The 23142-nt window shown below is 36.4% G+C and overlaps 1 protein-coding gene across 8 annotated transcripts in view; it reads right to left on the bottom strand.

Moving 5' to 3' along the window:
• LOC127574263 (serine/threonine-protein kinase tousled-like 1) overlaps positions 1–23142 on the bottom strand; it is a 118882-nt gene that overhangs the window by 34940 nt on the left and 60800 nt on the right. For 7 of the 8 annotated variants that reach the window (XM_052023144.1, XM_052023161.1, XM_052023153.1 and 4 more), the window contains exons 5-15: positions 20994–21069; positions 17928–17971; positions 17537–17629; positions 13723–13818; positions 12785–12877; positions 11760–11870; positions 10300–10436; positions 6922–7110; positions 4719–4785; positions 3405–3502; positions 320–401 (exon numbers count right to left, since the gene is read on the bottom strand). In XM_052023144.1, coding sequence (XP_051879104.1) covers positions 320–401; positions 3405–3502; positions 4719–4785; positions 6922–7110; positions 10300–10436; positions 11760–11870; positions 12785–12877; positions 13723–13818; positions 17537–17629; positions 17928–17971; positions 20994–21069 — 1086 coding nt within the window. The remainder of the gene's footprint in view (positions 1–319; positions 402–3404; positions 3503–4718; positions 4786–6921; positions 7111–10299; positions 10437–11759; positions 11871–12784; positions 12878–13722; positions 13819–17536; positions 17630–17927; positions 17972–20993; positions 21070–23142) is intronic. The other variant, XM_052023178.1, reaches the window with a different exon arrangement.

The following is a 23142-nucleotide window of genomic DNA, read 5'->3' as shown; positions in this document are numbered from 1 at the left end:
GAAAATGCTTCAAAATATGAAGATTCAAATTTTGCAACACCCAAAAAGTACAAGTAAAAACAAAAGTAAAATGATTTCTAAATCAAACTATTTGCAAAAGTCATTCAACAAAGAATGGTGAAGTTTGAGCCATGAGACTGTTGAAGATCCTTAAGTTAATTAGTATAGTAAATGTACGTTACAAATTTCACCAGGTCACATAATAGAACAGTTTGCTCAGCCTGACAACAGTTAGTAGCCCCTTCAACAACAGTGAGAACCAAGTATCTTTCTAAACAACTGAAACACGAGTCACGTGATTTTGCAACTCAAAGCATACCTTATATACTTCACTGAAGCCACCTCGTCCAAGTAGGTGTAGCAATAAATATCTATCATTCAACGTGGGGTGGTCTTTGAATCTAAAAAACATGATTAGTCTACATAAACATTGTGAAATCAGCCAAGTTTTCTATAATTAACTTTTTTTGTACAGTGCTAAATTATGTGAACATGATGAAAATATTTATCTTTAAAACTTGATACTGAATATTGAGATGTATATCACTTGGAGAGCCTGAGATGAGTTAACTAGTTATTCAGTTTCAAAAATTTTAACACTTATCAGTTGGGAAGGTTTTGCTACTGTGAAGGAGAAAAGGTACAATATTGGAGAATTAGCAATAAAATTAATGATGTCAACATGCAAGCAGCTGAAAAGGAATTAATAAGTGGGGTTGAATGATTGGAAGACAAAGGAGAAAATTATTTGTAACATCTTTATCAGAACAATTTTGGACCTGCAACAGCTAGGGATTGTAGCCAGAAATGCAAAGGCACAACTGGGGACCAAGTCTATTTTGGAGGCAAAGGCATTTGAACAACTTTCGTGTTTAATCTATGAGAGTGAATAGGAAACATCAAGAAAAGATAGAGAATGGAATTGCTTCCATTCAAGATTTTGTAACTTGATCTAGATTTAGCCAAGAAGAAAAAACCGTAAGTGTTTATATTTTAAAGCCCTATTCAGTTGTTAAATTTGAGATCAAATAAGCACTAGCTACAGTTCAGGTAACACCTCACAATGTAAAGACATGGCTGACCGATGTAAAAGGAAAGCATGAAAACAATTTACTGCCTGAAATTGAAGAACTAATAGAGGTTTTGATATCTTTGCGAGCAGAAACAGACACAAATGGTAATCAAGAGCATTCCATTTAGGAGTTGCTGTAATTTTTGCCAAAAAGCAAAGGCCAAAAGTAGTAGGCTTAGGACATAAGGATGGTGTTTGAAGGAGGTAATGAGATAAAGTCTGGATGTTCTGATACCATGTATAGGGATGGTAATTTGAAAATGATCCCAGAGTATCACAAATGGAGATCAATGCCTCTGACGATTATACAGTTATGACGTGGCCACTTCTGTCATAATGGGGAAAAAAATGTGGAAATGAACTAATGGATTGAAGTCAGAAGAGCAATCTGAATTGAGAGAGAATTAATGCAATGGATTTTCATTCTTTGCTTCTAAGCCAGCAGTTAAAAATCAAGCTTAAAGTAATTGTTCTACCTGATGGAGAACTTACAAATTCGATCTTGAATTATCTGACCGACTTGATCTGATATGCAATCTACCATTTTAAAGATTCGAAATATTTATACCAGAAAATTTAAACCCAAGGAAGAAATTTCAATCAACAAAAATTCCTAGCAAAAGTGTAGTGGAAGAGGATGCTTTGGAAAAACCAAAAAAACATTTTGTTTTACAAAAGTACAATGAAGTTAATCTACAATATACAAAATTTGTACAAATTTATCACAATTAGAAAGCATAAATGTCAATCTAAAAAACAGATCAATAGTTTCTCAACTATATAAGTAAATAAAAACAAATTATGCATATATTCAGCACATCAGTTAGTTTCTGTGGAGAAAGATAGAGTTAATATTTCAGGTTGAACCTGAATTGACCAAAAATTTTAACTTTTTTTTCTCCACACATATCCTGACCTGCTGAATATATCCAGCATTTTCAGCTTGTATCATTAAGTAGTTAGTTATCTATTTATCTGTGGAAAGAGAAAATAAAAAACAACAAAAAAGAAAATAAAGAAAACTAGTTTGCTTTAAGTTGCAGTGGACACTGGAGGGATGAACAGGACAAAGAAAATCTCGAATAGGGTGAGGCCAGGGTTTCTGTGGCAAGCTGTTGATGAAGCTATTTGGTTCCGAGCCATATTCCACACCCCACCCCACCTATTTCCCAAAATTCTACTCTCAACCCCTCCCAAACATAAGAATAGAGTTCCCCTTGTCCTTCCTTTCCACTCCAATGGCCTTCATATTCAACAGATCATCCTTTGCAATTTCGATCAACTCCAACAAAATGATACCACCAGACATCTTCAAATCCCCTCCACTTTCAGCAATCCACAGATACTTTTTCCATCGCAACCACTTGATCCACTTTTCCATCTCTACCTACTATTCTATCATGGAACTTTCCCATGTGACCATTGGTGATGCAACAATTTTTTTTTCTTTTCCTGCTCTCAAACCATCTTTTCAGGTGAAGTAGCAATTTACATGTACTTCTTCCATTCTAGCATTTTGCATTCAGTGTTCAAGATCAGGTCTCCTCTGTATTTGAGAATTAAACACGAATTGGATGACCACTTTGTGGAGCATCTGCATTCAGTTCGCAAGGCTGACCCTGAGCTTCCTATTACCTGTCCCTAATTCTCCATTCTTCTCTGACCTGCCTATGGCCTCCTGCACTATTCCAATGAGGCACAATAGAACAAGAAACAGGCATGTTGCAGCATTCTGGACTCAATATCATAAATTGCAACTTCAGGTAACTCATTCTCACAATCTGTATCATAACTGGACAATTCTGCTGTAAGGTTATCTGTCCATAACCTTAACTCAGTTTTTCTCTCAACACTGATACTGCACAATCTGCTGGGGATTTCCTACAGCGCTGACCTGCATTTCATTGCTTTTACTCTTCCTTTGTTTTTATCTCTTTCTCCTCTCTAGTTCTCTTCATTAATCTATCAAGCAGATGGCTTCATGAATAGCTCATCACCAGAGAAACCTCTTGAAGATATTCCCTGCACCCTATCCAACCCTCCCCACCCTCTCTGCAACTAAAAACTAACTTGTTTTCTCTCATTCCCAGTTTTGCTGAAGGGTCTATGGCTTGAAGCATCAACTTTGTTTCTCTTTCCACAGATGTGGGACCAGCCAAAAATTTCCATTATTTTTTGGTTTTATTTCAAATTTTAACATTATGATTTTCAGTTACTTTACTAATGGCTGTGATTGTTTTCCAAAATATTCTTCACTGTGTCTGTGAAATGCTTTGAGACAGATTTTGAAAAGCACATTAAATCTTAAAAAGTTTAACATTAATTAACCTACTGTGAACTGTCTTCATTATTTATTCTTTTAAGTTCACGTATGTGCAAATTTCTGACTCTCTCCAGTCTTTCAAGCTCTGCTTGAATCTCAGCTTCTTCCTGTTTACAACAAAGAAAAATATCTGAACTACAGTCAAATTTAATCATCCATTCCAATAACTCATCTTTCTTTCAGGATTTTAAATAGTCCAGCTAATCCACTTTATGTACCAACTACAGCAGAGAATTTAAACTCAGGAACAATTGCCCATCTTCAGAAATGAAACAGCGGCATAACTGATACCAACCTGTAGCCTTAAAGGTTTTTGAAGGAATTTTAACATTAACATTATTTCATTGACAATTTTTTTTATAAAGAGGAATATGGTCATAAGAACAAAGATAATTGGGGAGAGAAAACAAAGAATGGAAATAAACAAACTGCTAGAACCATAAAGATAGGGCAAATGGTAGTCCACAACAATACAAGTCAGGGTTGTTATTATTTGTTAAGCAGATCAGTGATACAAATTAAGGGGAAAATACTTAGTTCTGCTGATGTAACTAAATTGGAGGATTATAGACTGACAAAACGGACAGGCAGCTGCAGCAGTAGATATGCTTCAAGTTGAAAAATAAGGGAATAAATTTTTGATGTTAGGACTGGATAAGATAAATACACTTTACATGGAATATTTTAAATTGAGGTATTTAAAATTAAGCAGGGAAAAAGAAACAAATGGAATTATTCCAAATAGAAACGGCCAAAAAAGAGTGAATACCATCTTTATCATTGAATGTAGAGGGTAAGGAGGTGAATGAATTTATATAACATGTTACTTAAACCATGGCTCGTGTAGCATGAAAATTCTTTAGGATAAAAGCAATGTAAAGTTGCAGCACTGATTCACTCTGATATTCCCAGGAATAAGTGATTAAACTTGAAAAGTTCATTCATGTTGTACCGGGACTACGAAGATCGAATAGATGTCATCAAGATGATGAAATATAATACGAGAGATGGTAGTAGATGCATTTTAAAAACTCTCAAATTCTCAAAAGATTAGAAAAATACTTCTGGAATTTTCTGTCACAAAGCACTATTAAGGAAATGTGCATAAATATTTTAGAGAGGAAATTAAAACAGTTGATCATTCATAAAAAAATGATATTACAAAGAGCCTATTATTATGGTTTTCCTCTTTGCTTTCAATTTTGTGTAGGTATCATTAATAAGCTTAATCTTCCCCTCTTGTAAACTGCCCTGTCAAGAAGATCTAAGGTCCCTTCTAACCTCTCCTATTCCACATAAAACTAAACATCAAAATCGACAAACCTTCTTAAGATGTCCCAACCTAAGTTTGAAGATCTCTTCCTGTTCATGGTACTCTGCTACTGTCAACCTAAATAAGAAAACCAAAAATATCAGTTCAATGAAAGAATAACATAGACTACAAAAATAATTAGAAGTTACAGGAAGCACCATTTTCATATTCAAAGTTTACTCCATGTCCAAAATAATCCAGATATATGTAGATCATGACAATTGCAAAAGCTTCATATGTGTGTCAATTCTCAAGACTTGGAGATTATTCCTTGGGTTTTTGCAGCATTGCTATTAGTTGCAGAATACATTCTATAGTTCATAAGGATTATACTGCAAGAACAGGAAGTATACTGAGACTAGCAGCAGAAGCACTAGCAACAACGTTCAAGGTGTGCAGCCTCTCAACCCTGGAATTTTTGCCAACTTATTCATGCTCATGCTCAACTGGAATAAAATGCAATTGCTCTACAAAGCATGTTGCTTTCCTCAACCTCCCAAACTCAACTATGATATATCCATCCATCTGATATTCCAGTGAGGAAACATAGCAGCCAACGTTAAACTTGAAATGGCAAGAACATCAGAAATGGCGGTGGAAATTAGGTAAATTTATAGAGGATTTCAAGTGTAACCCTTTGACTTTGTGATGCAGACTTTAAAACTTGCTCAACAAAGTCTTGGCAAACAGTACTTTTGACTCCAAATTCTAGGTTGTATCTGGCTAGTATTGGTGATGCCATCGGACTCCAAAACAAATTGAGAACAAGTTCTTGTTGCTTTCTGTTCATTTAAGTGTGTTCCAATGCAAGAGCAACACAGCCTCATCTAAACCAATTTTGGCAATCAACTAGGTGAACCTGATTGCAAATGAATATATGACTTAAGTTGGGATCAACACAAAGGAGAGAAAATAAAGGAGCAGTTAATATATAATTACATGAAATGAGCAGCACATTCAAGTTTACTCCAGTTTTGATGGAGGGAGGATGTTTCCTCCTGGGTGAAGAATCTAGAACCAAGGGACACAAAATTAGGGGCAGGCACTTTGGACTGAGGTGAGAAATTTCCTCACCAAGAGTGTACTGACTATTTGGAATTGTCTGCTCTGGGAGTGTGGCGGCTCAGTCACCTAGGTTATTCAAAACCCAGCTCAACAGACTAACAGAACCGAAGCTCAATAGGGTTGTGAGCAGGGAGGAGAATATCAAGAGGTTTCAAAGAAACATGGACAGACTGACAGAATGGACAAGAGTATGGCTTCCCTGCCTTCATTGATCAAGGCATTGAGTACAAGAGTTAGGTTGTCATGTTACAGTTGTACAAAATGTTGCTTAGGATGCACTTGGAGTATTATGTCCAGTTCTGGTCACTAAACCACAGGAAAGGTTTGACTAAACTAGAGAAAGTGCAGATAAGATTCACAAGGATGTTGCCTGGAACTGAGGGCTTGAGTCATCAGGAGAAATTGGATAGGCTATGTCTGTTTTCCGTGGAGCAAAGGATGGTGAGAGGTGACATGATAGAGATACATAAAATTATGAGAGGCATAGATAGGGTAGATAGCTAATGCCTGCTTCCCATGGTGGATGTGTCTAAAACTACAACACATTGGTTTAAGGTGAAAGGGAGGAGGTTTAAAGTGTATCTGAGGGGTAAATTATTCACACAAAGAGTGGGTGGCATCTGGAATGAGCTGTCAAAGGAGGTGGCAGAGGCAGGAACAGTAATAACACTTAAGAGGCACCTGGACAGGTACTTCATGAGCAAGGAATAGAGGGATATGTAATTAATGCAGATAACTGGGATTTGTACAGGTAGGTATGATTGTTGGCATAGACGTGGTGGCCCAAAGGGCCTGTTTCTATGTTGTGCAATTCTATGACTCTAATGACCTGATTAGATGTTTAAACATTACAATACGAGCTGAAGCTCTGTGTTTACTGAATTAACATATATATCAGAAAAAAAGGATTCTCAGACCAATGAGAGGAGTTTAAGACTAATCTCTTTATATCATAAAATGTACATTACATATGACTGACTTACTCAGCTATGTAGAGAAGACTGTTGTAAACAAATTTTCCAAATTACAATCAGCATTATGAATACGTGAGAAATCAATTACTTATTTTGTTGTGTGGCATTGCCCACTATATAAAATAGTTTGTAAAATACAGTAAGACAATTAAAAATGTTAAAAAAAGAAACTTACAACTGTGGAAGGTTTGGTCGAACAAATGGATCATTTTCTGCTCCATTGACAGCTTTTGCTTTGCGTTGTTTTATCTCAGAATTCGCTGATGGAGCCTGCAAATTTTGAGTTGGTGGAGGCTTTCTCTTTGCCAACAACTTCCTTTGTCTTTCTATTTCTTCTCTTTGTTGATTTATCCACTCTTGTTGTCTACAAAAGGAAGACATTAAGATAGTCTGTGAGCACACTAAGAGCCATAGTGATTCACCTTCAATGCTGCTCAAAACAAGTCAAAGAATATATATTTTTATTTAAAAGCTTTCTTCTTGGCAGTAACACTATTGTGTGGGAAGACTTCAACTGCAGTTAGTATAAAAAACAGAAAATGCTGGACCTGAAACATTAACACTGTTCCTCTCAAAGCTGCAGCCTGACTTGCTGAGTATTTCCAGCATTTTCTGTTTTTATTTTAGATTTTCAGCATCTGCAGTTTTTCATCAAATTATTAATAGTTGGAAGGGAAGGGGTGCAGAAAGTGTGATAGTATGAAAATAGTTTGGGTAGGTATAGAGGGATGTTAAAAGGGCATTAATCCAATTTTGGGGGGGGGGGGGGGGGTAAGAGCAGGGTACTAATGATGGGAAATGCAAAAGGAAAAATCAAAAAATGATACTAGTGGTAGGAGATAGCGAAGGGGAAAATGAAAAGGGTGACAGGAAGGGACATAATATACAAGCAAAGATGAGAGGCAGGAAGTAAACCTGAAGGAACCAAAATTATGAAAAGTCTAAGCTTATGGCTCTTTATCTAATGAGCATAATATTTGTTACAAGATTGACGAGTTGAAGGCACAAATAGTAACAAAGGAATTCAATCTAATAGCACAGATGTGACTGCAAGATGTTCAGGTCCAGGAACTCAATATTCCAGGTAATTTAAGATTCCAAAAGAATAGGCAAAAAAAGAGGTAAGGTAGCTTTATTAATCAAGGAAAACAGAAGCTTAGTGCCAATTAGAGATATAGATGCTTTGGACTGTGACTTGGAATCAGTTTAGGTGGTATTAATGAATAGCAGGGGAAAGAAGACACATAAACCCCCAAGATGCTGCTTTGTCCTATGGAGTAGCAAAAACAATGAAATATCAAAAGGCATGAAAGAAAGGAACTTCATTTATCATTGGTGATTTAATCTGTATATAAATTAGACTAATCAGACTGGCAAAGGTACCACAGCAGAGAAATTTGTGGAGTGTGTAAGGAATTGACATCTTAGTCGACATGAATGTTGGCCGAAGGGCCCATTTCCGTGCTGTATTACTCTATGAACTTACCCTGGAACAGATATGGAGTAGTGATTATAACATGGTAATTTCAGATACAGTTGAAGGGCAAGCATCCAGCATCCATAACCAAGTCCTCAACTTAAGTAAGAGCAATTACAGGTTATTTACATTTGCTTCATGTGCACTGGGTCAATAGGTCAAGGGATAGGTCAGTGGATGAGTAGTGGCAGATATTGAAACAGCTAGTTCATAATGCTCAACAGAAATTTAGCCCAATTAGAAAGAGGGATTCCATGAAAAAAAATGAACCATCCATATTTAGCAAAGGAGGTTAAGGAAAATATTAAATCAAAGACTACAGCATACAAAATGGCAGGCACTAGTGACAGACTGGAGAATTTGGAACTTTACATGAACCTGTAGCAAAAGACAATAATAATGAGGTAGAAAATTGATTATGAGAGAAAAGTGGCAAGTAATATCAGCAAATGGGAAACAAGGAAATGGCAGACAAGTTAATTCAAAAGCTTAAGTCCTTCATGATGCAAATATCCCAAAGATATCTGATGAGCTAGTTTCAAATATATGGAAGAACTTGCAACAATCACCATCACAGGAGACAAAATATTGGAAAAACTATCACAAGAGACATGGTATTGGAAAAACTAATCGGTCTAAAGGCACTGAAGTCACCAGATGGTTTAATCACATAGAAGGTGGAGTTGGAATAAAGGGGAAGAATTCAGGCTGGAAGAATTTAACTAGTTGACTGCCCCAAGGATCAGTTCCTCACCCTCAATTATTTACTATTTATATTAATAACTGGGAGAAGGGGGCAGGGTGCAAAGTATCCTAGCTAGCTGACCACTTGAAGATAACAGAGATCATGTTGCAAAGAGACTGGACTCTGCAACAAAACATAAATGGGTTGAATGAGTGGTGGAAACTTGGCAAATGGAGGTTTAATGTGGAGAAGTGTGAGGTCATACACTTTGACAAGTTGAATCTAAAGGAAGACTGTTATCTTAATGGAAAAGACTGCAAATAATTACAGAGGGATCTAGGTGTACGTGCACAAATCACAAAAATATTAGTAGGCTGGCGCAGCAAGTGGCTAGAAAAGTAGATTACATATTATCCTTAATTTGTTGGGGTTCAGAAATAGTGAAATATTGTTCCTGATACTGGTGAGGCTACATCTTGAGTACTGTGTACAGTTTCCTTACTTAAGATACATTCTAGCATTGGAGGCTAATTGTCGACCCAAACCGTCAATAATTCCTCACCCCCGCCCAATGCTGTTTGACCCACTGAGTTCCTCCAGCAGATTGTTTGTTGCTCCGGATTCTAACATCTGCAGTCTCCATTTGGCTAATTCCTGGGATTAGAGGGTTTTCACATCATGATTGGCTAAGGAAGTCAGATCTATATTATTTGGAGTTTAGAAGAGTGAGAGGTGATTTTATTGAAACATACAAGATCTTAAGGGAGCTTAACAGGGAAGATAAAGACATTTCCTCCAGTGGGAAAATCTTGAACAAAGGGACATGGTTACAAGATCAGGTGGTGGTTGTTTAAAACTGAATTGCATAGGAACCACTTCTTGAAGAGGGTGGTGAATCTCTGTAATTCTCCACCCTGCAGGGCTGTGAAAGCTATATCCTTGGAGGCTTTTAAAAATGGTAGATTAATTTTTTTTTAAATTCAGGGAATTGAGGACAGAACTAGCACAGAAGAGAAGATTAAGCCTGTAGCAGAATAGCCATGATCACATTGAATGGTAGGGCAGGCTTGAGAGGCCAAATGGCCTACTCCTGCTCCAATTTTCTTTTGTCCTGCTCTTATAGTATTAATAACTAATAATAAGCAATAGCAAGATAGAGAATTTCAGTGTGGATTTAAAAGTCATCGACATACAAGAGGGGGAAGCAACTAGAAATTTAGGTAGAAAATACTGGTGTGCTTGACATGCCATCAAGAGGGGGATGTCATTGGGAACCAAAAGGAAAGAATTCAAAGAGCAAGCACATGTTAATGGGTAGGAGACAGAACATGTAATTAGGTGATTGATGAAAGCAGAAATATGATAAAGTATTATAATGAAAATGTACATACTTTACAAGATTCTGAAATGCATAGCCATCAGTCCACTGCTCAGTGAATGAAGCACCATGTCGGACTGTAGTGAAATGCCCCAGACGTAGTCTGTCTTGCATACTTTTCTCCCTGCTGGATTGCTTTTCTTGTTTACTCTAAAATACAAAACCTATCTTCAATAAACTGTATTTTTAAACATTTCACTGCTTCCTTATTTAAAGCATGTTATAAAATTGACTGCTGATAAACTGACTTGAAAAGATATGCAATGTCACAGTTACACGTAAAACAAATAACATTTGATCACTTATACCAAACAACATTTGCACACTCACAGTAAATGCTCAATGTGAATAACATGTGCTGCAATCAAGAACCGTATTCTGGGATAGGATTACTTAGAATATAAGATATTCCATGCACTATTTAAAGAAATCAGGCAAATCAAGCTATGTTCTACGTAATGAGGAATAGTCACATACAAAAACAAAAATATACTTATAGAAACAATACTCTGAAGCATGGCGGTAATTTATTTCAAAGTTAGATGCCGCCTGGGAGCTTGGTATTTTATGTAAAGTTTAGAATAAACAAAGGAAAATTCAAAAGTAAGAGATGGTAAATCAGGCAGGGTGCTTCAAAAGATTAATTTTTGCTTATAATAACAGTAAAAAAAAAAGTGATGTTCTTTCTTTAAATGCATAGACTTGGGCAAAATTGTGATAGATGTGCAGTACAGAGATTTGAGGTTACTTATTTAGGCCCAGGTAAGAAGCCAAGAACTGTGAAAGGGTATGTCAGTTTAGGGACCATGTACAGAAATCACTAAAAATTGGCGCACATGCTAAAAGAAAAAGTGACTGGAATGCAAATCTACATTTCAAAGAAAGGGACTAAATGCAACAGAGTGGAAATTATACTTGAACATCTCTCTTATTAGACCCCTTCTATTCTGGGTAGTGTACCCAGGAAGGCTATATTAGCCCTGGATAGATGCAATTCAAATTCACTAAAATGAAATTGGGACTAAAATGGCTAAACTAAGAGCATACAAGTTACATAGACTCTTGTACTCTTGAGTACTGAAAATTAAGATGAGACCTTAATTGAACTACTTCAGATGAATCAAGGATCTAATAATAAAGAAACGATTTGCTCTGGAGGGGTGTCCAGAACAAGGTCCCAAAAGCCCTGAAATTAGTCCTATATCATTTAAGGATGATCATGTATTGCTTCTTCATAAAAGGTATTGTGGAAATCTGGAACGCTCTCCCTGACCAAGGTCAAATGAAAAATTCAAAACTGAAAATGACAGACTTTTGTCTAGGGTTTTACAGGGAAAGGAACCAAGGCCAGTAGAAATAGTTAGGACACAAATCAATCATGAATTAATGAAACAGTAGAACACCTTTGCTACAATGAATGGCTTTCTTCTGTTCCAGTGCTTCTGAAACAAACTGTAAAGTTATGATTCTTACCTTTTCAATCAGTAACTTTTTGCTCATTGTCATACACTTGTTTAACCGTTCTTTGTATTTTTCAAGGAGTTTTTGCTGTTCATCAATCTGCCTCCTGAGATCACAATTGGCCTGTCAACATAGCCAATATTATTAAAATTTCACATTATGCCAAGTCAATATATAGTGAATATCTTTACAACTAGAATCATATTTATAATCTGCACAAAAATGGCAAATTATAAATTTAAGAAAATTTAGTAAATGGCAATTATCTACCATCTGCCAAACTTAAAACAAAAATGGATTACTATCATTGAAATGTGGATACTACTACAGTTTCGCAAGAAATTGAGGAATTTATTACACACTTCTGAAAATATCAATTTAACCCAATCTTTCAAGTTAATCCCATGTCAAGTTTGCAAAGTACAGAATATTTACAGATAATGTTGATGGGCAATTTTCAATCAATTAATTTGAAAGGAGCTAAAATATTTCACTTTTTAAAACCAAAATTAACTTAAAATATTTATTTTTGAACATAATTTCTGACATTCATGCTTGTACCACCAAATAGCACAGCAGCTTTTTTTTTTAAATACAGCATTCAATTTGTCAATATTCTGACTGTACATATGTTGACAGCTTTATAATTTGCATTAATACTGTGCAAAAGGCAAGGTCTAAATTACTATTTTTTCCTTGAAGTCCAAATCATTTGACTTTTTTTTACAAAATTTAAAATACCCATCTTTTATTCTTGAAACATTAGAACATTAAAAAAAATTGTAAATGAGTCCTCAACACGATAGAATGTTGTAACAATCAAAATCTGTTGAGATTTTGGAAATAAAGCTAATTATATAAGCATTACTGATATCGGTGCAAAATATAACAGCTATATCATGTGCATCAAGATTTAGATTCACCACCTATCTGGATTTATTAGTTTACATTTGCTTATTATTTGAATACAATTGGCTCTTACAGCTTTTTGCATTTAACACAGATTGGCAGATTGAATTGCTAACGAGAGTACTTACCCGTAGCAAGTCATCTATTCTACCTTCCTTCTTCTCAAGATCTAGATTCTTATTGCTTTCCAGTGCAGCCAGTTTTCCCATGGTAAGTTCAGTCTTCATAAAATTAAAGCATTAAGAACAACAGATTATGCCCAAAGCACATACACTGCAGAAAAAATTCTTCAGTATAGGCCACCACCACCACCCCCCCCCCCCCACATTATTTAATCTATTAATTGTAATTAACCTAAGATATATTAAAATTGGAGAGTAATCTTAAAATTCCATGAGGAACAAATTTGACAATGCCAATTCATGACAAATATGATACAATGAAGCAAAACACAAACAAATAAATCCTCAAAGTAGGTCTGAAAAGGTAACCAGCTGAGTTAAAGTGAGAAAAAAAGAAAAACCCAACAAGGAAAGAATGAAATAATAAAAATTAGAGAGATAGACAGGGTCAAAATGTCTAATACTAGAGGGCATGCATTTAAGGTAAGAGGGGGAAAGTTCAAAGGAGATGTGCAGGGCAAGTTTTTACTTTGTTTTACACAGAGAGTGGTGGGTGCCTAGAATGTGTTGCCAGGGGTGGTGGTGGAGGCAGAAGAGGCTCTTAGATAGGCAAATGAATATGCAGTGAATAGAGGGATAGGGATCCTGTGCTGTAGTGTTATGTTCTAAATATTGCAGCTAATAGAGGAAAAATCCAGTTCCACTCTTTCTGACATACCATGACTCCCTAACCCTAACCAATTCTGCAGGAGTAACCATGTTTCCCTCAGACTTGGAAAACTAAAATTTGCTATGGTTGGTTGAAGTAGATAGCAAAAGGACACTACATCCTCTACTACATTATACCCCACTGTCCCAGCAGATTTCCCATCCCTTAACATGCTTCTGATGAGAAGCAAACTGGATTTCCTATCATAGTCCAAAACAGCTCAGTTAACATATACCTGAGTGGTCTTGCAGGAGACAGAAATTAATTTTGGCTGTAAAGCAGAGAGGTCCGCAAATGCTAATGCAGTAGGAGATGGACTATTCTGCCGAATCTACAACAAAATAAGATTGGATTTTTACAGTGTTGCACTGGTTGCTATGCTTATAATTGCCAAGGGGCAGGTAAAATGCACACAGATTTTAAACAAATGTGAACCATATATTCAAGAATATTTCAAGTTAAATGAAGTTGAGAAAAACACGACTTTGGCCATCAATTTTAAGGGTCACCACCTGTGAGTGTTTGAATGTTTCAATGAAAGCAAAGTTGCAATTTCAGGATTTCTGTGTAGATTTGGATTTAAATTATCGACCACGTCTACTTAAAAGAGTTATTTAGTTGTGCTTTCCCTGATTTTCAGAACGAAGTTTACACTTTACGGTTGCCATTCCTTTATTCTTGAGGATGCTAATGCTGTGTCAGGTAGCAATTATGGATACCTGTAATGAAAAGCTAGTATTATCAAACAACTCTGAACTTCGGAGTTCCATCAAATGACAACCTGCTCCTCTCTCTCCTGCTCATTGCTCTCTAACCAATTAGACAAACATCCAAAGCCAGCCCACAGACACCCTGAAATATCAACAATACTTCATCCAACCCTGCCTCCTACAAGGACCCTCTTCTCTTCTCCTTGTTCCTCCGTGTCCATCAGATCTTCCCTGATGCAAAGAATTTCCACACAGGTGCTCGAGATGACTTCCCTTTTCTTTAAGCACAGCTTCCCCTATACCACAGCTGATAAAGCCTATGGCCAATCTATTCCTACGCTTTTGCTCTCACCCCTCTCTTCATGACCAAAGGATGGAAATTGCCCGGTGCTTGCATTCCATCCCACCAGCTTCCACATTCAAAGGATCATCTTTCATAATTTTCACCACCTTCGAAGAGATTCCACTACCAGATGCACCTTCCCCTCAATTCCCATTTCAGCATTCCATAGAAACCATTCCCATTGCAAAGCCAGTTCTGCTGCAAGGTTATTCATCTGTAATGTTAATTCTGCTTTTCTCTCTCCACAGATACTGCCTTCTCTGCTTGGCATTTTCTATATTCTATTTTCAGTCTTAGTTTGCTGTGGCAGGTCTGACCTGCATTTTACAGCTATTATCTAGAATCATAGAAAACAGAAGAGAATCATAGAAAACAGAAGAGTATCATTTGAGCCTATGAACTTGCTTCACCATTCAATATGATAGTGGCTGATCATCCATTTCAGTACCCTATTCCCGTTTTCTTCCCATTTCCCCTGACCTCTTTAGCCATAAAACAATGTCTAACTCTTTCTTGAATACAGTTAATCAATTAGCCTCAACAGTCTTGTGGTGCAGTATTCCACAAATTCACCAGTCTTTAGGTGAAGAAATGTCTCCTTACCTCAGTCCTAAATGGCCTACCCCATAGGTTGTGACCCCTGGGCCTGGAGTTCCTCACCACTAGGAGCATCTGTCCTACATCTAGTCTATCCTGTCAGGATTTTACGAGTTTCAATGAGGTATCCTGTTATTCTTCTCAACTCTAGCAAATACAAGCTCAATCATCCCAATCTTTCTGGATATGCCAATAATGCCATCTCAAGAATCAGTCTGGTTAACCTTTGTTGCACTCTCTCCATAAACAATATCCTTACCTAGATACGGAGATCAAACAGGCACACGACACACAGGGTGTGGTCTCACCGTTTTGTACAATTGCACTATGATAACCGTACCTAATTCCTCTCACTATGAAAGTCAACATACCATTTGCTGCACCTGTGTGCTTACTTTCGTTATCTGTCTCCTGTCCTAATCTCTCGCCGTTATATTAATAATCCACTTCTCTGTTTGCCACCAACATTGATAACCTCATATTTATCCAAATTATTCTGTATCTGCCCACTCAACCTATCCAAATCGCAGAAAAACTTCTCTGTATCTTCCTCACAGGTCACACCACCACCCAGCTTTGTTTCGTTGCAAGCTTGGCGATATTACATTTAATTCCCTAACCTACATACACCTTTGTTTTCTAATTCCCTGCATTGATCTATCAACTGGGGTACTTTGTAAAGAGCACATCACCATGACAAATCTGGCCTCATCCTATCAGATGGTCCTGTCCACTCTCTCCACCCCCTCAGGGCACCTGCCCTGCAGAACTAATGTGTTTTTTTTAATTCAATTCTGATGAAGGTTCCTAGGCCTGAAATGTTAATAATGCTTTGCTTTCCAGTGATGCTGATCTGTTCAATGTCTCCAACATTATCTTTTCCCCCAGATCTTTACTTTCCTTTTTAAAAAAAAATCAACATCTCTGGTAAATTCCAATCAGCTTTCATTTGTGCAGCTGACAACCAGCTCACTATCTGATGGAACACTTTCAGTCTGCATGTAGGGCATCACATCTAAATTACAATTTTTTTCCAGATCCTTATCAGAATCCAACTCTATTCACTATTGCAAAAATCAAGCTGAACAAGATAATTTCAAGGGCATCCTCTGCAACATAGCTGTCTTCTCTCCTACTTCACCTGAACTACAAATGAAAATGTCTTCAATGCTTCAGTCACCTTTTGACTTTTCCTAATATTTCTGATGTCCACAAATTCCAATATGTCCAGACTTCTGATTCTCATTCTTGATCTTGGTGAGCTGTACGTCTGCTCCCCCAAAATATTAAACTTAAAATCTTCAAACCAATCTGCAAGTGCCACCAATGGCCTCACCTTACTCCCTTCTGCAACTTCATCAAGAATTAATGCATACCCTCCTTAATCCTCAGTTTTCCAATTCTTCCACACCTGCTCCCTTCAGCCACCTCAACCCTGTTGCCTAGAAAAACTTAAACAGCTCAACGTCCCTTTTTTGTTAAACACTTAAGGTTCTCCTTTTCATTTCATTGAATTTCAATCACCTCTTAAATTCCTCTAAATGTTCAGCATCCAATTTTCACTTTAACCTTGAAGTGTCTTAAGAGTTTTATGCATTTTTAAATGCTGCATTAACTCCATTCCACCTTCAGTAAAGTTAACAGGTTATAGAACACAAGGTTCTTTCAATAGTCAGAAATCTATTTGACGTGAATATATATTTGAAGGACACAAACTATTTACTTTTTAATTTTGGTTCAGTATGAGCCATTTTCTGATTATCACTGTGGATAAAATTGCATATTTGAGTTTCTACAATGAACCGCGACTAAATTAGTAGCAATGAAAATACTGCAGCGTCAATAATATGGGAAAACAATGGCTAACTCTGATCACCATACATGCTGCCCTTATTAGTATGATTTTGTCAAAAATCAGATGGGATAACAGGATGGCGCCCATTTTAACAGCATGTGTCAGGGACTTGGGAGAATAGTGAACAAAATAATCATTTTGTGGTGCATGTTATTAGTTATGGTGTCTTGCATATTGCTACTTGAAGCATTTCTTATCACTAATAATTCATTATTTAAAAAATATAAAGATAATTCAGACAGCAATCCAAACAATGCACCTCCTTCACAGTTTTTGTTCCCAGCCTTGCTTAACAGAACGAAGCATACATTGGTTCCTTGGCCAATACTACTCAAGTACAAAGGAATATATTTAAAATTATTTTTCTCTTCCTTCTTTTACTCTTCAGGATAGAGTCCCCAAATATTCTAGTTAATATCCAAAATTCACCAAGAATCAAAGTAGTTACTCTTCCTCCACCCAAAAACTATGAAAACATATACAGATCACTACAAGGATGTCCAGCCTTGCTGACAGCTTAAGAATGATGAACTTGTAAACTTACAGATGAGGTGGCAGAGTGAGAGAAGGAATTCTGAGGAGATCTAATTGAAGGTGGTACACCCCTTACTGGACTGGTACCATTACCACCTGTATACTGAGAAGATTGAAGGAAAATCTTGATAAAATTGCAGCATTTTTTAAATGACAGAATCAAAATATAGAACAATCACTATAGGAATTTCTTCAGCAAATTAATCCTGCTTAAAATGAAACAATGCAATTTGTTAATCATGTCTGTCAAGACATTTACCGTGACCAGCAAAACAAAATCCCATTGATAATTAAACTATACATCAGTAACAATGAATTTTCCAGAGGGATAAGTTTATAATTTATTAAGGAAATCAAAATTGCAAATCTTTGACTAAGTTATGATCTATAAATCATCTTACATCAAAATAGTCACTGATTTTATGTCCTCTTGTACCGGTTTTACCTGAAAGAAACAAAAGGAAGTCAGATTATATATTGCTGAGTGAAATTATCTTGAGTTATTTCTTCTATCCTTTACAAATTACCAAGTTCTACAGGAATACAATTAACAGGGCACATGTTCCATCACAAAAAACAAAATAGATGCATGGAAAGCTAATACAATATCCTTTGTTAAGATGACAAGTTGAAGTTAGTCAATGTAAATCTGCACAATGGAGTTCAATGTGCCAACATTCACTCTTTATACTTAATTAATTACCTGCAGAATTGAGTAGTTATCTTTTATATATTTTTAGGATTCAAGGCAATTGACAGTTTCAATAATAATTCTTTAGACTGCATTACTAGCTGAATAGATCACCCTTAGAGATGCAGAGTTTATAATATGGTCACTATGAAATCATCCAAATCTACCTACAATTTAGCCTGCTGCTTTCAAGCACTGAGGGGAAGAAAAACAACACATACACACACACATACATACATATATACACATATTTTACTTGTAGGAAAGCACTACAAACTTTCAGAAATCTCATTAAGATTACAAGACACGACCATGAACTAAAACTCTGGCTTGGTGATGGTAATGCTTTACTGCATGGATAAGGAATAGTTTTGTGGATTGGAGTAAGAGAAGAATGTGAACCCGTCTCTATTTGATTACCTAAGCATTGTCCTTTCTACATGGATTTTATAATACAAATGAATAATTCCAAACCCCACACTTCACTATTTCAGAAATGTACGCATCTTAAAAGAAAATTGCCATACAATGCATTTACCGTGCAAGTAAAACTTCTACCTCAATGCTACTTCTCAGCTAATGCCATACGTCACAATTGCTTAAGTATCTGGGCATTGAAATCAAGACCAGTATTTATTTGTTGTACATTAATATGCTTTACTTGAGAAATCCTCCAATATCAACCATTGCTCTACATTCCTAATCAGATGCCTTTTTGCTCTGCTTTAAATCCAACACACTTTCAACCAATAAATCCCTTAGAAGAACAGATTGTAAAATAATTTGTGTGACCGAATAAATGAATGGAATGTAGCAAGTGTGGGATTTAGGAATAGAACTTTTACTCTGGTAGATATCAACCAGGATTTTGCTGGTTTGGGCCAGACACACTAAAAGTTCCTCACCCTGAATGCTTAAGAAATTGGCCTGAAGCATCTGGGACTCAGTGCTACCCTGAGCTTCCATAGCTTCCCTGAAAGCCTTTGAAAACCAAAATCCTGCCCAGCTTCACTGGCTGTCAAAGCTGTCAGGTTTTTTTTTAGACACTTATAAACAATTAAAAATGAATTATTTTTAAACAAACAGTTTGAAAAAAAATCAGATAAATATACTTAAAAATGTTAAATGTAGAATCCTGCTGCAGAGCACACTGAAACATACAGCACCAACTAATGATATGTTAACGATTCTGCTTTTGAGTGCCTGGAAATCCCAAGTGTTGAGCTGGTAAATGTTGGTGGCTCTGCTCAGAACTCTCAATGTTTACCAGCAAAATCCAGGTCATTAGTTCAGTGTTCTGTGCTTTTCTGCTTCTTGTGTGTTTAACACAGCACAATTTTTCCATTATACTGGTTACAATGTAACAAATAATTTGTGGATCATGCCAATTTGGCTAGCCTTTATTATTCCAGCCTCCTATGTATAAGATTGGGCAGAGTATCACAGTGACGTTACTGGTTTAGTAGCCAGAGTTTTGTAGCATTGATCGAGAAACAAGAATCGTAATCCATTCATGACAATTTGGAAAATTTAAATTCAAGCAAGTCAATATGGAAATTAATAAAAAGCTAATCTCAGTAACCAAGATCATAAAAGCAAGAATGCTGTAAAAATCCACTTGGTTCACTAATGCCCTTCAGGAAAAGAAATATGCCATCCTTACATGTCCTTCCCTGGCCTACACATGACTTCAGAACTACCACCACCTCTGCAGTTCAGAGACAATTAGGGATGGACAATAAATGCTAGCATTGCCAGCAATGTCTACATCCTGTGGAACAATTAAAATATACCAAAAACAATAAGGCAGAAGCTAAAAGTTTGAAATAGAAAATCCTGGAAATACTCAGTAGGTCAGGTAGCATCTGTGGAGAGAAATACTGTGGATAGTTGAAGTTTCAGGTCAATAATCTTATCAACACTGGAAAAAGTTAGAAATAAAACAAGTTTTACATCGCAACGAAAAGGAGGGACACAAAGAAAACAAAAGGGAAGATCTAAGATAGGATGGAGACCAGGAAGGATTGAATGATACAGAAAGCTCTAGATCCATGTGGAAGGGAGTGATAAAAGTATGTTTAGAGGAGATAATAATTCTAAAATACCCCAAGAGGGGTTAAAAAAAACAATACTGGATGAGATACAAGGGAGAAATGTGAAGTTGAGTGAGAACAGAGTCCTAAAAGGCTATAATGTGTTAAATTGAGCATATGGCTTTATGGAACAGTGCACGATGCCAAAAATAGAGACAACTGAGCGGGGTGGAGAATTGAAGCAACAGATAACTTAAGCTCTGTCACCTATATAGACTGAACAGAGGCGTACCAGAGTGGCCACCCAATCTGTGTTTGATTTTTCCAATATAGAGATTACCATATTATGAGCATTAAGTACAATGTACTAAATTGTAAGTAGTGTAATAAATTCACTACTTCATCTAGAAGGAGTGTTCAGATCCTTAAATAACAAAGGGAGAAGGTAAAGGAGGCAGCTGATGCACCTCCTGTATTTACATAATAAGTTGCCATGAGAAGGGCAGTGGGTGCTGGTGGAAATGGAAGAGCAGCATACATTATTATTTAAGATTCTCATTTTACATGAAATGAAAGCTACAGATGAATTTGTCTGATGGATGATATAGAGGAGGAGAAGGGAATATTCCTTCTAATTTAAACTGTTGAAATCTGCACAGAAGCACTTGGAACTTTCATGAAAATATTGAAATGAGTACATCATCTCCACATTTATAATCTGATCCCTCCCCCATATCTCTTACCTTGACTATTATCGCTCTGGGTATCAGCCTTCCGCTTCCTTCCTCTTGCAGAATCTGATTGCTTTTTTTCTGGGGTCTGAAGAAACAGTAGTCACAATTGAACTACTACACTCATATGTATAGGCACATCCTCTAGAAAATTCTACCTGGTATTTAAGTAGACTTTACAACTAGGATCCAAAACAATGATAACTGGAATTACTAAGACAAATTATACAAGGTTACATCATCTAGTTCTTTAATTTGGTCTATGTCTGGAATTTAGCACAGCTGTTTGCAATTCTAATAACTTGTACTACTGAACCAAACAAGAGGGATTTACCCTTGCATTCTATTCATTCCTGCTGATTGCACCATATTTGGGCACAGCACCTCAGCACTATAAAGGAAGAAAAAAGTAACCTGTATTTATACCCCTAACCAATATCCAATGATCCTTGCTTAAATAGGAGCATGTTAACTGTAGAAAGAATATTAGTTATATTTTAGATAAAAAGCCACTTCTCTAGATTTTAATGAACTAAGCAAACTTCATTTTTGTTTTTTTTTATGATATAATTATGTGATTACTCCCAAATAGTAAGGATATACTGGATTCACACCACTAGTGAGATGTTACAAAAATGAAAAATAGTTCTTGATTGTCCAACTGAAGATTGCGGACTCCAAAACAGAGGCTGATAAGAATCAGAATATGAGGATAATATTTGGGCAAGGTGTAAAGCTAGATCTTGGAACTGCTGATCTGGATCACAGGTAGAGCCCTGTGTTAAATCAGAAATAATTTGGTCTGAAAACTCATTACACTAATATCTCAGATTTCCCACATTGCAGCACCCATTCTAGTTAATTTGTAATTATTGCCATGTTGATTACCATAAGATTTTTCTCCCCTCCACCATAGCTAAATTAGGGAAAAGCAAACTCGAATCATGCCTTCCATTAAAACTTGTCTGATTTATCTTGAAACAACACTGCATCCTCATTCTCAATCGCCTTTAATGCTTCAGAGACATTGAGGAAGTACTGTCCTTCCTCTCTCATCTTTTAATGTTCTTACATGAAGAGAACAGCAACTCCAGACTATTTCCAGCACAGAATAATATCATCCCTCAAATTCAGAGCCTATGTTTTTCAATTTTTCCTCATAGTTCATTTTCTTTGTATTTATTTTCACTTTCATTACCCATGTCTACCATTTCCCATGTGGACACACCTCGTGAAGTAAAATAACCAAAACACTGATCAACCACAGCCAACAAATTATAAATCTCTGCACACTTACAAGATTTGACATTATCAGGAGCAGCTGCAGTACTACTGAACATGCAAAAACACATTCTGTCGGACATGCATAATACAATAACATGAACTGTCTTTATTTAAACAAATAATTGTTGCTACCAGAGTAGAATATACTCATATGTTGTTCATGCCCATACTCTGCCAGATAGCAACTTTAAGGGCAGCAAGTTAACCATAATCAGCGTTTATATTAATTGCACTAATGGAGATGGCTGAGGGTAGTGCAAAGGAGAGAAAAAAATTGCCCTAAGTAGTTTTACTGAGGGGCATGCATCAACAGGTTTTCATCTTTACAGCAAAGATACATTCTTTTAAGAACTTTGCTGTCCACATTGGCTGCAAAATAGCTACCGACCAGGTAATCATTTTAGAGAAATTTGCAATTGCACAGAAGCTCAACACAGGGAGAGCTGCCAAAATAAGTGTGAATGCAAATACTTTAAGAGCGATTTCAATTGTTTAACCTCAGCCAACAGTTCACAAATTTGGACGCTTAATGATCACTGGCAACAGTTTAGCTTCCCGCACCCCCCCACCCCACCCCAAGACTGTAGTTATTAGTTTACTTTAAACCTGAAAAAGTGTACCTTTCAATGGAAGAATGTAACAAATTAAAGCTACTTAAATTTGCATTCTCATCACTCATGGTTTGAGCAGATTTGCAATGTCAAAACCGATGAAAGGTCACCACTGTAAAATGTTAGCTTTGTTTCTCTTTCCACAAGTGTTATCTGACAGAGGGGTTTTTTTTAAGATTTTATTTCAAAACTAAGCAAACATTCATCATTTAACCAAGTTATTTTTAAAAACTGAAAAATCAGAATCAGATAGCGGGACCTATTCT

The sequence above is a fragment of the Pristis pectinata genome, chromosome 1, assembly GCF_009764475.1.
Source record: "Pristis pectinata isolate sPriPec2 chromosome 1, sPriPec2.1.pri, whole genome shotgun sequence".
Classification (NCBI taxonomy): Eukaryota; Metazoa; Chordata; class Chondrichthyes; order Rhinopristiformes; family Pristidae; genus Pristis; species Pristis pectinata.
This window is presented reverse-complemented; position numbering and strand designations above follow the sequence as displayed.